Below are 17519 nucleotides of genomic sequence, written 5' to 3'. Positions count from 1 at the left end.
CAAGAAAACGTAGATCTAAAGAATATTCTGTTAATTTTAGTATGATTCTGTAATAGATTTTCAGTGTAATTATTCCACAAAAAAATGAGAATATGCTAAAATGTGCATTTGGATTTATGAATAATCAAATTCCCAAAGTATTAGTATTCCAAACAGATCTATTAATGCTTAAATTATTACTACAGATGCATTTAAAAAAAAAAAAAGCTGTTGTTGATATTTCAAACTGTTTAATTTTTAATAAAACTTTACAATATTTTTGTGTTCTGATTAGGTTCTTTTCTCATATTAAACCTTTAAGCAGGTAATATGCATTGCAAACGTTTCACATTTCTGTATTTAAAACGTTTATTATTGGCCTGATGTAATATTCTGCAAGTGGAAAACCACCAAAATGAAATGAAACAACGGCTTCAACACATCAGTATCTGATTCATTATAATCTATATAAATGAATGGAGTTAATAAAATAAATTTACTTTGCAATACTGAAAATAGTTGAAGTTACTTTAATTATCACAATCTAAGAAAAGATCCTTGGTGTGTTTTTGTTGTTATCGGTCACATAAGAAGTTTTGGACGCCGTTTTGTAAATATTTTGTATTATTGTGTGTTAGTTCCCCAACGTTTATTCCACGGTTTACAGTTTTACAGAGAACACGTGAAGGCACCATCTGTCTCCTCATGGCATCTAGGGCTTTTGTTGGTCCCCAGCTTTTGTTGTCTCTCTCTCTCGCTCTCTTTCTCTGTTTCTCTCTCTCTCTCTTTCTCTGTCTGTCTCCCTGCTGGTTTTATGAGCCAGTTCAGTTTTATTTCTCTGCCCTCTTTTAATTTTATTGTTGCTCTGATCTGCTGATGTCTCAGGTCAATTAGGCTCATAAGCACAATGAACTCCCGGCTTAAAATAACTTATGTAGATTTGACTAAATGTATAGCAACTCCCCCCAGTGCCTCCCGCCTTCCTCCTTTCCTCCCCAGCCTCCCTTATGAATGGGTGTTTTTGTTTGAGGATCCTCATCCCAGTCTGGCTGTGGGAGTGATGCTGTTGCTGCTTTGCATTAATCAATTATAGTCTGTGAAATAACTGCCAGGATGTAACATCCATCTTATAATAAAACGGTGTTTCAAAACAAAATCCATGTTTGAGTTGTTTACAAATTCAAACTTAAAGTTAAATTGAGCTATGAACTTCGACAGGTGAACTTAATGTGACCTTCTCTGAACCTTTGCGTGCGCATTTTGAACTGTTCAGTGTTTCAGTCTTTTATGCACAACTTACAGTTCTCTAACAAAAAAAAATTCACAACAGATGTTTGGTTCATGAAGAGACAGAATAAAACATAAAACAGAAACTCCTCGCAATTATGGAGCTTAAAATAGAGAAACAATGAAGAAACAATTATTCTGAAAAAAATAATGCCATTCTCATTGAATAATTCAGTGATTCGACTTCACTTAGTTAATTATGGTTACGGTTAGGCGTAGCAAAAACGAACAAAAGTCAATACAAAATCCTCAGTTTGCACAAAAGTACAAGGATGTTTATTTGCACATTACATTAATATGTTTTAAATGGGAAAAAAACAACCAGCATTGACGTGGCTTCTCATTTTAAAACGTAGAACAACCAAGCATTCAGTGAATCACATTATTATGTTACCTGTTTGTAAGGGAGAGGCTGCCGCCGCCAGTGTCAGCTTGCGATGCCGAGTGTAAGGTTTCTTCAGCAAAGAGAGGAGAAGAAGTGATCTTCACGTTTGCAGGTAAGTTTTCTACATTTAAAACAAAGTATTTAGCTTGATTTATTTTGTGTGGAAAAGTTGACATCCTCCACATGAACAGAGTTGTTTCCAACCCTTAAACAGAAATAACATGCTGATTAAAATCCCTTTAAATATACTGTCAATATGGTTTTTACATATTTGTTAATTCAAATTCAAAAATACTTAATTGATTCCAAAAGGAAATTAAATATTTTTGTAACTAATATTAATTCAAATTCTTCAAAGAGTTATTGTAGACAGTGATGACTTTTGGCAGGAAAGATTTCTTGTAGTGGTCTGCATTGCAGCAAATTTGAAGAAGCCTCTGACTGAAGACACTCTATTTTCCCAAAGCAATCTCATGAAGAGGATAGTTTAGAGTGAAACAGATAAAGAGTGAAAAAATCGATCTGCTTCAGCTCCTCCTGCTATTGCCATCTGAAGAAATGGTCACAAAGTGTGCATGAGCTGGTCAAAAACAGCCAATCAGAACCAGAAGGAGGGTCAAAGTGCTGTCAATCAAGCTGCTGGACACTGCTTAGTGTATTAATGGAGGAGGAACAACTTACAGTTTCAGGAAAAACTGTTATCTGCCATGCTAACTAGCTTTAGCATTCCTGGCAGACTCTATCTATAGTTAGAAAAACTCTGAAATTTTCAGATTAACCTAAAAAAAAATCTTTAAAAACCCCAAAACAACAGCAAAAAAAACCTTGACAATTTCTGGGTTTGAAATGTCTAAAACAGGGGTCACCGACCTTTTTCAGACTGGGAGCTACTTCACGGGTCCAGAGTAACACGAAGGGCTACTTATTGATACAGACATAAAGGCTCTTCAGACCACCTATCTGTTATGCTAATTCCTGCATACAAGCCCCTGCTGATCAGAACAAAACCTACAGTGAGGCAGGTGAGAGTGTGGACTGAGGGGGCCATGGAGGCACTTCAGGACTGTTTTGAGTGCTCTGACTGGGAGATGTTCAAGGCAGCAGCAACTTACAAAGACCAGATCAACATCGATGAGTACGCCATGACTGTGTCAGCCTACATCAACAAGTGCACAGAGGACGTCAGCATCACTAAGAACATTATCACCCGGGCCAACCAAAAACCCTGGATGACTAAGGAGGTACGTGAAATGCTAAAAGCACGGAACTCAGCCTTCAAGTCTGGCGACAAGGAGGCACTGAGGACAGCGAGAGCCAACTTGAACCGTGCTATCAGGTTAGCAAAGCGAACCCACAGTCGAAAAATACAGGAGTTCTTCCACGACACCAGCAACACCAGAAGTATGTGGCAAGGCATAAAGGCGATCACAGATTACAATCCATCCTCCCCCCCAGTGGGTGAAATTGATGCTGACTTTCTAAATGGACTCAATAACTTCTTTGGGAGGTTCGAGGCACTGAACACTACTCCGGCAAAGAAAACTGTTCCCCACCAGGAAGAGGAGGCACTCTGCCTGGACACAGCCGATGTGTTGAAGACTCTGAAAAGAGTCAACCCACAGAAGGCCCCAGGCCCCGACAACATACCTGGGCGGGTGTTCAGGGAATGCGCAGGTCAGCTGGCTGGTGTCCTAACAGACATTTTTAACACCTTACTGGACCAAGCCACAGTGCCAGCCTGTCTCAAAACTGCCTCCATCATTCCGGTGCCAAAGAAACCTCAAGTCACCTCTTTCAACGATTACCGGCCTGTGGCACTGACTCCCATCATGATGAAGTGCTTTGAAAGGCTGGTAAAAGAACACATCGTCTCCAGACTCCCCTCCACATTCGACCCGTTCCAGTTTGCCTACCGCCGAAACCGCTCCACTGAGGACGCTATTTCCTCCGCCCTACACCTGAGCCTGGCTCACCTGGAGGAGAAGAACACTCATGTGCGGATGTTGTTCCTGGACTTCAGCTCAGCGTTCAACACAATCATCCCACAGCATCTGGCAGGAAAACTGGGACACCTGGGCTTCAGCACCCCCCTGCGCAACTGGCTGCTAGACTTCCTCACCGACAGACCTCAGTCAGTCCGGATCGGACAACACACCTCCGATGTCATCACCCTCAGCACAGGCTCCCCTCAGGGCTGCGTCCTGAGCCCTCTGCTGTTCACTCTGATGACACACGACTGCGTCCCCAGGTTCGCCACCAATCACATCGTGAAGTTCGCGGACGACACAATGGTGGTGGGCCTCATCAGAGACGACAACGACCTGGACTACAGAGAGGAGGTGGAGCAGCTGGTGGATTGGTGCAGAGACAACAGCCTGATCCTGAACGTTGACAAGACAAAGGAGATGATCGTCGACTTCAGGAAGAACCGGCCCAGCCACGCTCCACTGCTCATCAACAGCTCGGCTGTGGAGGTGGTCAGCAGCACCAAATTCCTGGGGGTGCACATCACAAACGACCTCACCTGGACTGTGAACACCACGTCTCTGGCCAAGAGGGCACAGAAACGTTTGTATTTCCTGCAGAGGATGAGAAGAGCACACCTGCCCCCGCCCATCCTCAAGACGTTCTACAGAAGCACCATAGAGAGCATTCTGACCAGCTGCCTCTCTGTGTGGTGTGGAGGCTGCAGCGCCTCCGACTGGAAGAACGTGAGGAGAGTGGTGCGGACAGCAGAAAGGATCATCGGGGCCCCCCTTCCCTCCATCCAGGACATTTCATCCCAGCGCTGCGTGTCCCGAGGCCGAAACATTATCAGTGACCCCTCAGACCCCCACCATGGACTGTTCTCCCTGCTGCCCTCTGGAAAGAGGTTCCGCAGCATCCGGTGCAGGTCCACCAGGTTCCGAAACAGCTTTTTCCCACTTGCCATCAGACTGCTGAACTCTTAACTGGACTGCACTCAAAATCTGGTCTCCACTTTATACCTTGCACATGTACAGAGCTAAATAACTTCTATGTTACTGTCAGTCCTGCACTTTATATTTTATATTTAGATTTATATTCATATTTTATACTGTATTTTATTTTATTCTGGAGTAATCTCACAACATTGGAAGCTCAAAACATTGTCCTGAGCCGTATGCAACGAAATTTCGTTCTGTATACACCCTGTGCATGCAAAATGACAATAAAGTCAGTCTAAGTCTAAGTCTAAGTCTAAATGTTCTTGGCTCAGCCTTTATAACAATAATATATACAATATGTATATATGATTACATGCTGCCTGATCATATTAATGTTAGGGACTACTCACAGTAGTTATCAGTAATAATTTACCATGGCAGATATGGTTAATTGCTATATTGTGATCAGAAGTTCTTGGTTCAGAGTTTTAAGGTTTTTTTTTGTTTTTTTTTCAAGGTCTTTTTATTATTTTTTTTTTTTACATACACCACACACACACAAAAAACAACAACAAAAACAAAACAAACAAACAAACAAAAAAAAAACACAAAAAAAAACACACAAAAAAAAGACTGACAAAATTTACAACAAAAATCCCTCCCAACCCTCCTCTCCTATACCGGATCTACTACCCCAACACGAATACACCTTTTATTCATACATCAGCCGATACAAAGCACAGGTTTGCACACAAAGAACCAATATTTGACCTTTACACAAAGTTATCTGCCGAAATATTCCCGACATAAGATATAAATGGCTGCCAGATGTCAAAGAATTTGTTTACAGATCCCCTAACAGTATATCTGATCTTCTCTAAATGAATGTAAGACATAACTTCTCTTAACCAATGTCCATATATTGGAGGATGAGGGTCCTTCCATCGAAGAAGAATGAGTCTTCTAGCCAGTAGAGAACAGAAAGCTAACACAGTCCTCTGATGTTTGCTGAAGGAGGACTCTGCTGGAGCCACCCCAAAGAGAGAGATGAGTGGTGATGGACAGACAGTTTGTCCAAATATTCCTGAAAAAGTGTCAAAAATGCCTTGCCAATATCTGTGTAACTTTGGACAAGACCAGAATGTATGTAAAAGTGTGGCTGGAGATTGTTTACAACGATCACACGTCGGATCCAAGTCCCTTTTGAGTTTGCACAATCTGTCCTTAGACCAGTGTAGACGATGTACTACCTTGAATTGAACTATAACATGTTTCAGACATATTGAGGACGAATAAATATTTTGAATAATTTTTTGCCAAACCGTGTCTGATATGGACTCCTCCAAGTCCATCTCCCACTTGACCCTCAAGGAATCTAAATTGGTATCATTAAATGAACTGAGCAGAGAATAGACTCTACTCATAGAGCGTCTTGTTACAGACTTGCACATCAAAACCTCATCAACAAGAGAAGTTGGTGGATGTAAAGGGAAACATCCAGAGTTTGACATTACAAAATGTCTCAATTGTAAATACCTGAAAAACTGTGACTTGTGAATGTCAAATTTCTGTGTGAGCTGTTCGAATGAGGCAAACTTATTATCTATATAAAGATCATTTAGAGAAGTTATTCCCTTTAAACTCCAGGCATTAAAAACAGAATCCATTAGTGAAGGAGCAAACATGTGATTATTTGATACTGGAGCAGATATTAATAATTCCGTACTTTTAAACATCCTCCTGCACTGATTCCAGATTTTTATTGTGTGAGTTATAACCGGATTAGAAGTATAAGTTTTAAGTTTGATTCCCTTTTGGAGATTTTCTGTGTGATTCTAAATTTCCCACCAGTGACTGAGAGCCTGGATTGGTGCTGCAGCTGCACGGCTGGACGAACTGAGTACCTTGAGATTTTCCTTTGAATAAAAAAAGAATAGAATAGTTCTTGTTTTATTATCTAACCCTCTTTACTATTAACAAAATTGTGGAGAAAAAAAGATATTTTGTGTCCAAAGATATTGTACACACAGCTGTGTAGAGTCTGTGGGGGTGAGGTGGGGCACAAAGCCTAAATCTGATTGGTCAGTTTGCTTTTGTTTATTTCACGGGTTGGCGTTTTTCTGTAAGCTAAACATGAATGAGTGGAGTTTGAACCTCCCGTAGTTCTAAGATCCCGCCTGAGCTTCTTACAGTGTGCGGTTCTGGCGGGTCGCCGGTTTATTTGCTTTTTTGAGGTTTCGCCAACTGAATAACTGACGGGTCACCCGCTGGCCGACACCAGCAGATGCGCTGGGGGAAACCCTGGATATATGTATAAACATCAATGACTCCTGGATTTCTGGGCTTCTTACCCTTTCTCTAAGGGAGCCCAGAGACCCTGCGGAGAAAACCCCTCCAGGATAACAAGGCAGTTCCCAGGAGGGGCACTCTCCAGTACCCCCTCCAAGGACTTAAAAAGGCTGGGTAAACAGTCAGAACCCGACCCAAACCCGTAGGTAGAGGGAGAGGCTGTCCTCTTGTTCACCCCAACGCACCAAGACGGGAGGCAACAAGTCAGCCCACTCCTGCCCAGCGCCTCTCACAAGGGGCAACTCCAGGGTGGGAAAACATCCAACCCGAAGAGTTTTTGCGGCGCTAGTGGCTCGTATTTTTCTGACAGTAGGCAGACAGGAAGGAGGGCGAGGAGAGGGGGCAAAGGTCGTCGAAGCCACGACGTCCGTTTCGAGGACTAAGGCCTCCAAACGTGGTGCGTGCTAACCCCCTGCGCCACCACAGCACGCCCCGAGTCCGACTATTTCTAGCCAGAACCCATCGGCTCTTTTCGGGCTGAGCCCGGCCGGGCTCTGTGGGTTAAAGCCCGGCCACCAGGGGCTCCCCCAACGTGCCCCACCCCCAGGTCTGGCTCCAGGGTGGGACCTCATGTACGGGCGAGCAGAACCATTGTTTCCAATGGTCGTTTTCATCATAAGGGATCTTTGGGCTGCACTTGGTCTGGTTCCTCACCTTGGACCTGTCTGCATTGGGTGGCCCAACCAGAGGCATGAAGCCCCGACAGCAAGACTCCTAGGATCACTGGGACACTCAAACCCCCCCACCACGATAAGGTGGCAGCCCATGGAGGGGACGTGTAAATGTGTGTGTGTGTGTGTGGGTGTGTGCGTGTGTGTGTGTGTGTGTGTGTGTGTGTGTGTGTGTGTGTGTGTGTGTGTGTGTGTGTGTGTGTGTGCGTGTGTGTGTGTGTGTAAATATGAAGTAACCTGTTAATTATGTAAGACAGAGAGAAAATGAGAGAGAGAGGAAGAAAGTTGTTTTATAAGATGAGGAAACAAACTCAATGTGGTGGGAAGCAAATTCTGACCTTGGGTCCAGTTGTGAGGTGAAATGTATCTTTGTAGTTTAAAAAAAATTTTTTTTAGGCTCTAATAAAGTTTTTTAGGCCATTATTTAACAGGCTGAACAGGAAATTGGGAGGAGAGAGAAGGAAATGACATGCAGCAGATTCCCCAGGACTGGGAATTAAACCCAGGTTGACAAACAAAACCTAGAAGTAACGTCCTAAACAAAACATAATTTACAGTTTTACTGTAAATCTGGTTAAAAAAAATAACTGAATTATTCATTTCTTAGCCCCTTTTCCTTCTCTTTTATACAAGCAGACAGAACATAAGCTCAACAACACAAAAGCTTCATATTTATTACAAAGTATTGATCTAAGAATCGATTTCTTCCTGTAGTGGAAATGATTTCTGATTAAGTTCTCTGTTTTCATACTTTCATGGATTGTTCTTCTTTTTACTTTTTCTACAGTTTTTCATGTTAAATTGCACTTTTTTGTTAAGTTTCTAATATTATCTTGAATCTGTATTTCTAAATAAAGACTAACTGAAAGATCCCACAGTAACTTTTATTTTTGATAAAACCTGTTTTTTCTTATAACAAACAAACCAGATAAAACAAGTTTGGGCTTCTTCAGGGTCCAGAGTATTAAATTATGATTACAATTATCATCTATTACTATGTACAGATTAAACTCTAATCTTCATTTAACATCCTGGAACCTGAAGAAGTCCAAACCTGTTAAATTAGCTTTTTTATGTTTGGTATAAAGAGAAAAACAGGATTTATCAAAGAAAAACCGGTAAATGGACTGAACTTGTGTCGTGCCTTGCTAGTCATGTTGACCACTCAAAGCGCTTCACACTACAGTCACATTCACACCGACATGCAGGTTGGAGGGCAACTTGCCGCTAAGTGCCCCGCCCCGGGGCAGCTCAACATGTGGCTGAGGAAGCTGGAATCGAACTTACAACCTTCTGGTCACAAGACGACCACTCTACCCACTGAGCCACAGTCGCACTAAAACAGCCACTGCATGATCCTTTTGCTAGTCTTCTTTAAAATACAGGTTTAAACAGTTTAATGAGCTACAATTCAGTGCAAATTAATATAAAAAGTGAGTAGAAACGGTAAACTAAAGGACAAACCATAAAAGCACAAATACAGTGAAAATAAACAGAAATTATTCCTATTAAAAGAAGACATTTTAACTCTTAAATCAATACGTTGCTATAAAAATTGAGCCCAGTGTTGTTGCGGCGCTAAAGCAGCGAAGGGAAAAGGGCTAACGTACGGCTAATTCAATTAATTTGACAAGTTTAACAATAAAGCTGCACATGTGTTTGGGGTTTCTTCAAATCTTTGGGGGCAATTTGCAGTGACCAACTGACCTGACCGACATGTTTTAGGAGATGTGGGGGGAAACCGGAGCACCCGGAGAAAACCCACGCAAACACGGGGAGAACATGCAAACTCCACACAGATGGTGTCTGTGAAGACGCAGCGCTAACCGCTGCACCACCGTGCTGCCCACGTTTTTTCCAATTGGGTTGGGAAGGGATCTATTTTCTAGTTTGTCAATGGGGGGAAAAACTTTTTAAATTTGGTCTTGACGGAGCGTGGCATGGCGCCCCGTTCACAGAGGCTACAACCTCCATGCGTTTGATTCCAGTCCTTGGTTCGTCTCCTGCACGTCTTTCTCCTTCTCTAAATATCAAAATCAATAACTTTAGACATGATCTTGATTGTCTTTACTCGTTTGTTTCTTTTTTGGCTTCTTACATTGCAGAAAGTTTCGTACCTTCTTCCAAAAGGAAATTTTAGATTTTTTCCTTTTACCATCTGGATTGTCCAAATCCTCCAGTAGGGTTTCTCCAGCGACCTCGGTCTCTTCTGAGGATTCTGGATCCGTGGAAGAACCTGGTAAAGGTTCTCCTGAGAGATCCTCCTCTGAAGAAACCTCTTGATTTAAGACTTTAACTTGGTTCTGTGATTCTTCTTCCTTCTCTTGGGAAACCGTGATGGGTTGTTGTTGGAAACCTACTTCCTCGGCTCTCAGACTGTCGGCCAGCAGTAGATTGTCTCTTGCTCTTTGTAAATCATTTTTGTAAATCTTCTGTTCGTATGTCTCAACCTGCTGCTGTATGCCCATAATGTCTCTTTCATATCTACATTTTAGCTCCTCGTAGAGAGTGTGAATCTGGTCCAGTTCGTTCAGCATCTGCTTCTCTCTCTTTTGCCGAATTGAGATTTCTCCTGACATTTTGTGGAGGAGCTCCTCCTTTTCAGCTCTCATATTGTCTAGAAGCTTCTTGTCCTCCTCTGTTTTCTCCAGGTGAGCTTTTCTCTCCTGCTCTACCTGATGCTGACGTTTTTCGACTTCTTGTTTCAGCGCAGAATGTTTTCTCTCTTGGATAAGCTTTTCTTTCTTTCCTTTCTTTGAAAGAGCAGCTTCCTCCTGCTTTACCTTCTGTTCGTATGTCTCAACCTGCTGCTGTATGTCCATAATGTCTCTTTCATATCTACATTTTAGCTCCTCGTAGAGAGTGTGAATCTGGTCCAGTTCATGCAGCATTTGCTTCTCCCTCTTTTGCCGAATTGAGATTTCTCCTGACATTTTGTGGAGGAGCTCCTCCTTCTCAGCTCTCATATTGTCTAGAAGCTTCTTGTCCTCCTCTGTTTTCTCCAGGTGAGCTTTTCTCTCCTGCTCTACCTGATGCTGGTATGTCTCGATTTCTCCTGACATTTTTTGGAGGAGCTCCTCCTTCTCAGCTCTCATATTGTCTAGAAGCTTCTTGTTCTCCTCTGTTTTCTCCAGGTGAGCTGTTCTCTCCTGCTCTACCTGCTGCTGAAGTTTTTCGACTTCTTGTTTCAGCGCAGAATGTTTTCTCTCTTGGATAAGCTTTTCTTTCTTTCCTTTCTTTGAAAGAGCAGCTTCCTCCTGCTTTACCTTCTGTTCGTATATCTCAACCTGCTGCTGTATGTCCATAATGTCTCTTTCATATCTACATTTTAGCTCCTCGTAGAGAGTGTGAATCTGGTCCAGTTCATGCAGCATTTGCTTCTCCCTCTTTTGCCGAATTGAGATTTCTCTTGACATTTTGTGGAGGAGCTCCTCCTTCTCAGCTCTCATATTGTCTAAAAGCTTCTTGTCCTCCTCTGTTTTCTCCAGGTGAGCTTTTCTCTCCTGCTCTACCTGCTGCTGGTATGTCTCGATTTCTCCTGACATTTTTTGGAGGAGCTCCTCCTTTTCAGCTCTCAGCTTGTTGATGAGCTGCAGATTCTCGTTGTCTATTTCTATGTTGGCATCTGTCGCATGTCTCACTTCCTCCTGATATCTATCCATGTCTTGCTTCAATCCAGAAACATCCCTTTCGTATTTACAATTGAGCTCATTGTATGAACATTTCAGCTGAATTAATTCCTCCTGCAGAAGTTTCTCACTGCCTTGCAGGAATTTGATCTTTTGAGACATTTCTTGATACATTTCATCCTTTTCAGCTCTCAAGTTCTCCAACAGCCGTTGTTCCTCACTGAGCCTTGCTTCATCATACTTTTGTGTCTCGGCCTCCTGCCTCAGCAGAGCATCATCTGCTTCATACTGGGAACGCAGCTCCTCGTATGAAGTCTGCAGTTGGTTCAGTTCTTCTTGGAGGGCCAGACTTTTCTTTCTCTCAGCTTGTATTTCAGCTACAAACGCTTCCCGGCTGAGGAGGTGGGCCACCTTTAACTCCTCAAAGTCTTCTTGCAAGTTCTTCTTCTTCATGTACTTCACATCGTTGTGAACCTTGGAAGCAATGACCGCTGCGTTAAGGACTGCTGGATCGCTGAACTTCTCTAGTCTCTCAAGTTCCCTCTTTGCCTCCTTGGCCTCGTTGATAAACGTTTCTTTGAGAGCTTTCTGCTTCTTTAACTGGAGTTTCGTCTCTTCCAGCTCGGCCTCCAGGTGGGCCAGTTTCTGGTTGTCTTCAACCCTCCCGGCTCTCTCCATTTCCAGGGCGTAGCTGAGTTCTTGGAGTTCCCCATGAAAGATTCTCGGGTGTGCAGGAGGGAACCTGCCTTGGGGGTTTTGCTGGCCTCCCCTTCTCGCGTGGGGTCCCATCGTTCCACTGCGGTATCTCGGCATATAATGAGACATTTTCTCCTAAATACAATCACTAAAGTTGTCGATCGGTAAACTACCTTAAAGAGCTTTGCGCACGTCTGAACTGGTCAGTGATATTGCAAGCAATGAAAAATATGCAGAATTGTGTTGCATACAATTCTGCAGTTGATGACATCACAGACTGCACCGCCAGTGACATCACAGAGTCTTCCTTTGCTGGTGGTGTGACATCATTCCACCACCAAATATCTCACTCTTTATTCTTGTTTACATTCAAAATAGCCCATGATTCGCTCATTTTTATCCCAAATATCAGGGCATCAAACTCATTTCCATTTTGGGCCAAAATCTGAATGTTCATACAGGGCCTGTTGCACCAGATCGTACTGATAAAAACCAATTCAGTTGTTAAAATATCAATATATAGGTGTTTCAGCATTCAATAATTCTTAAAATAACATAATATTGAACATCTTTTCACACTAATCAGTTCATCCAGGATTGTTTTTGTGGTTTTCTGCAATCATCACAGATTTTGTGGTGCTAATTTAGAAACATTTGTAAGGAATTTTTACGATATTTGAGCTAATATATGATGTTAAATGTTTTCTTTTATTAATCACTCTATCGGTCATGCACTATAACTTGACATCAAGCAAGGCTGAGACAGCGGTCACCAAATGTTTTTGGCCAATTTTGAGAAAAAGTTTTGATAAACTCAGAAAAAATGTGGGGATCTGTTGATTTTTGTGGTTATTTATTTATAACAACATGAAAAAGTAAAAGATAAAAACTATAACTATTGATTTCTAAATCTTGTTGAAAGTTGGGTCGGATTGATTAAGCCTTGTTTTTATTATCAGGCTTAAGACTCAAACATTGTAAATGAGCGATAGTTGTACTAGTATTGTTGTGTCTTGTTTATTGTTGTCATAGCAACTGCATACCAAGATGGCTGTCAGTTAAACTAAAGAAAGTTGTAATCTATATTTTCAGTTTGTTTTCATTAGCTTTTTAAAGGCACAATGTCGTTCTTATTATAAATAGTTTTTCTCCATTAATTTCCGTTTGTAATTATATCAGCGGAAATGTTTCAGTGTTTATTTTGTTTCAGTGTTTATTTTGTTTCAGTGTTTGTTTGTTGTTTTGTTTCAGTGTTTGTTGTTTTGTTTCAGTGTTTGTTGTTTTGTTATTTTGCTAACAGCAGACGATGCTAGCCCATATGTGAATGTAGCATTACATTATGTATTGTAGCTGCAGACAGAACAGCTTCTGTACATCAATCGGACCAGAGACCGCTCCAAAAGCAGGAAGTGAACTACAGTGCAAGGCATTCTGGGTAAATACAATCAAAACAAATGTGCTAGCCTAGCGCTAGCAGGAGAAATGGCTTATAGCTTTGAGCAAAAGCCAAAAAGAAAATCTACAACCGTTAAAATCTGAGGCCTCCATTTTGTTTACATTTAGTGAAGCAAGGAAGTTGTGCTCAGTTTCCTCTTCAGATGTTTTCGTGTCGTTTCCTTCAGTAGTTCTTGATGCAGCGCCCCCACAGGCGAGGAGAGGAACAGATTTTCCAAACCACTAAACAAAAATATTATCCTGAAAAATGGCCATCATACTGAAATTCAAGTGGCTAATTGAAAATTGTGTATTGATGATTCATAAAAATGTGTATTGATGATTTTGATGATGACAAAATGTAATATTTGTTTCTGGTTTCTCAATTGGTGACTATATGTTGTTTTTAGGACTTAATTTTTTATTTTCAATTCAATTCAAATGTAAAGATTTGAATTAAATTGTACATTAATTTTACAATTTAATTATACATTAAACATATTTTTTGTTTTTATTATTTAAAGCCCTTTAATCTGCCATTTTGTTGCTGTAATGTGCAACACAAATAAACTTGATTGACTGATAGAATATTGAAGAGAAGCTTTAATATTGCATATATACATGCAAATAGGAGTAAAACTGTATTCAATAAGCACATTTCTATGTTTACATCCAAATTTTAAAGATGTTTACAGTGATATGCTGCAGTATATGCACTGGAAAATGGTCAAGTATTTAAAATAATCTCTCATATGCCAAACAGTCACTCCATGTGACATTTTTGATGTTTGGATCAAAATTTAAGGTCAAAATCAAGATAAATCTTTGGTATTATTGTTCCATTTATTGCCACATTAATATACTTTCCTATAAAATATTATTTTTAAAAGTATTTGACACTGGGACAGTCAGGACTCTGTTATTTGTCGTCCTGCCACATAAAGAATCGTTTCGTTTTGTTCGCCCTCCCCGTCTCGCTTTCTCTCAGCTGTATGTGTGGCAGGTTAACTTCCTGTCTTTGTAATTAGAACCAAATTAGGTTAAACTGCGCTTCTTCCCTCGCCATCGTGTTTTTGTATCAAAAGATGTTAAGAACACCAACATAAACTCTAAAACTTTTGACTTTTGAAACTCGGAAACCTTTTCAGAAAATTTCTGAGATTAATGTCAAAATATTTCTTTTTTTATGTTTTTTTGTAGCATAACTGCACTGTTTTTCTATCTACAATGCCGCTGTACACATCAGACATACACATAAAAAGAGTAGACCTCGCATTGGCCGTTGAGCCTCATGAAATACGGCCGCCATTTTGGAGCGTCAAGTTCATACTTGTGAATTTATCAGTCATTATTAGTTCACACCTTCGCGCACACAGGATCACAATGTCAGTCATAATGTTTCATAAGTCTGTTTGTTCTTCCTTAGTAAGATCCCCAGAGTGAGCTGCAGTTATCTTATCCTTGAATCGCTGGTGAATTTCTTCAGATCCGGAAGTGGTTTGACGTCATCCGGTGGTCAAATATGGCTGGATCTGGCGTCGCTATCAGGCTGCATGACTTCAGAGAGTCTCAAGACTCCAAAGAACTCGACTGGACCGCAATTTTACCTAAAAGGTTAGTGGAGACTAAGAAACTGATGGGACTGTCTATGAAGTTATTACGGTAATACGAGCAGACAGTGATTTGCGAAGGCAGATTTGCTTCTAAAGCTATTTTGAGCAAACAGCTCATATGTTTGTAAGCTACGGCCAGAGAAAATAGCTCAAGTAACAAATAGATGGTGCGTGAAAAGAAAAAGTAAAAAAAAAGCTCTGCTAATATTTTTTCCCCCTAATAAAATTAATTATTTAATTTTAAATGTATTTTTGTACACACAATAAATACCTTATATTTGTGGAAACAGTCCAATTGAGAGACACTTTGAGTCCTCAAAGTTACCTCCTTGGTATTTATTTACAGCGTGATTTACATTAAGGACAATATAACTGAGCTTAAAGTTTAGTTTTTATTTCAGATGTGTATTATTAATAATAGACATATAATTAAAAATTTTGTAATAAGTTTCTGAATGTTATTTTTCATCATCGTGACCATCTTTCAAGTACAGCTTATTACCGTAAAATCACAACCGGATGTTATTCACGCACTCAGCACTAGATGGCGGCAAAGCGCCTTCTGCCTGGCAGTTCCACATGATTTTAACACAAGTCTAAAAGCGGACGGTCACATCTGTTTTCAGTCGTTCCAATAAATTATGCTTTATATTGCTGTTATTGTAGAATTTACAAAGAAATTTTTTCAATTTTATATATTTTATCATCACAATGACCAGTTTAATTAGTAGTTTGATTCATGAGGAATGGCACAAAAGTTTTACTGTAAATGTAATTTTCCTTTATTTTCAAAAAATAAAAATGCTTTCTGCTTCTGTTTAAAATAGAAAGTAGAGAGATAACCTCTACAGAAATGTAGCCTGATAAGCATTACTTTAGTAAAATATATAAAATTTTGATGCATTTAAATACATTAAATCAGACATTTAACATACTTAAAGCATGTTTGAGGAGAGGTGTGTTTTATTGCCTTTTTGGAGTAACTAATCTATTTTAACAATGCACACAAGAACTTCATTTATAGGTTTTCAAATGATGTTGAGCAAATCTTTGCAGCTATAGGAGCTTCAAATCTTCTTTCCTCAAAATTTATAAGGTTATTTTTGCATTCAACTAGCATGTTTGTAGAGGTCTAATTGATCAAATTAATGGGTTTTTTTCAGATTGCACCACTTTTCCAAGGTCCTCTTTATATATTGAGAACAGTCTGAATGAAATAGTTTTAATTTAAATTGGGATTCCAGTTTTTCTTTTCTTAATGACGTCAACAAATCACAGATAGATGAAAACAAAGGTGCTGATGTTTGTTATCCTCTGCCTTCTTGTGACTTTTTAAAAAATTATATTGTAGTGACACAATAATTTTTATTGACTGGAAATAAAAGCCAATATCAAGAAAGATTTCAGAAGACTTTCAGACAGTGTGGAGGAGAACATAAGAGTATTTGTAAAAATAACATGACATAAAATTAAATTTTATCCACTTTTGAGCAAAAATAATAAAATATCTTTTTCTTGTTATGTGGAAATAATATTTTTTTTCTTCCTCTAAAGAACATCATGTCTGGGAAGAGATGTGCGTGGTCTGTATCCAGGCCAAGTGGCAAGAGTCCATACCATGAACTCTAAGGATTGTGGGTAAGAACATAAACATTTATCTTATCTTGATTTGTTGCAGTTATACAACAAAAACATTTTTTTATTCTACATTTGACAGTTGGTCAAGGGGACCACAAAGCATAATAAGTAAAAATAATAAACTCTATTTATATAGTACCTTCCAACAAGGCCCTGCATTGACAAAGTGCTATAAAAATAAACTGAATTAAAATGATAAAGACAAATCTCAACACTAGTTTTTCCAGCTTTCCAATGAAAGCCACATTTGATCAGTTCTTATATTTATCATAATTATCTTCTTTATACACAGATTTAAAAAAGAATGCTTTTTTTTTACAGTGTGTAGTTTATTCAATTTCCTGCTGATTTATTATGAAATGCATTGTGATTGGACCACTGTAGTATTTAAGTCTTAATAAGATGATGTTCTTGATATTTTTGATATTTTAAAAACATAATAGCCTGAACTCAGAAGGGAGTAAAGTTACAAGAGGTGGAGTTTGGTCTTTTTATTCTGGGATTTTGTTACAAGAAAAAAGCAAAGTCATCACACGTTGCGTTTTAGACGAGTTCACCAAGGACAGATGTGGAACATTTTGTTAACAACGAACAATGTAGTGTGGGAAAAATGGCTGCCTCGCCCTTTTTCCCTATGATTGTAGGTTTGAAGACTTTCTTTGAAATTGACACAAAGCCATCGGTCCCCACCTGCACCAAAACTTTCCACACTGCCTTATTTTTATCTCTTACTAATGTGGCACACCTCTGTGGTAATTTTTTTCCTTGGTTATATAATATATCATCATGAAAATGATGATATTAGATGACTGATAGATGTTTCAAACACCCAGGTGGGAAATTTGCTACTTGAGTTGGTGGTTTTAAATAGGAGACTGTAAGAATCACTAACAGTAGCTGCGTTTCCATTCACCATATAATTGCGCACTTTG

The 17519-nt window shown here is 39.8% G+C and overlaps 1 protein-coding gene and 1 long non-coding RNA gene across 2 annotated transcripts; one reads left to right on the top strand and one right to left on the bottom strand.

The window, feature by feature from the left end:
• Positions 1-4898: 4898 nt before the first annotated feature.
• LOC114144320 (uncharacterized) lies at positions 4899-6844 on the top strand. Its single transcript, XR_003595466.1, has 2 exons — positions 4899-5050; positions 6360-6844. It is a non-coding gene; the product is annotated as an uncharacterized LOC114144320 (long non-coding RNA).
• Positions 6845-7407: 563 nt separating this feature from the next.
• LOC114145017 (trichohyalin-like) lies at positions 7408-11995 on the bottom strand. Its single transcript, XM_028018338.1, has 3 exons — positions 10361-11995; positions 9733-10006; positions 7408-7571 (listed from the first exon to the last, which is right to left on the bottom strand). The coding sequence occupies exons 1-3, from the start codon at positions 11993-11995 to the stop codon at positions 7408-7410; spliced, it is 2073 nt and encodes a 690-aa protein (XP_027874139.1).
• Between the last annotated feature and the right edge of the window lie 5524 nt (positions 11996-17519).

The sequence above is a fragment of the Xiphophorus couchianus genome, chromosome 5 (assembly GCF_001444195.1).
Source record: "Xiphophorus couchianus chromosome 5, X_couchianus-1.0, whole genome shotgun sequence".
In the NCBI taxonomy this organism is placed as follows: Eukaryota; Metazoa; Chordata; class Actinopteri; order Cyprinodontiformes; family Poeciliidae; genus Xiphophorus; species Xiphophorus couchianus.
The sequence above is the reverse complement of the archived record's forward strand: the minus strand, read 5'-3'. Positions and strand labels throughout refer to the sequence as shown.

Coding starts and splice junctions, on each gene's coding strand:
- LOC114145017 (XM_028018338.1), bottom strand. CDS start 11,995: ATGGGACCCCACGCGAGAAGGGGAGGCCAGCAAAACCCCCAAGGCAGG. Junction 10,007..10,360: donor TTGAGACATACGAACAGAAG/GTAAAGCAGGAG, acceptor TACGAACAGAAG/ATTTACAAAAATGATTTACA. Junction 7,572..9,732: donor GGATTTGGACAATCCAGATG/GTAAAAGGAAAA, acceptor CACCCAATGCAG/ACAGGTCCAAGGTGAGGAAC.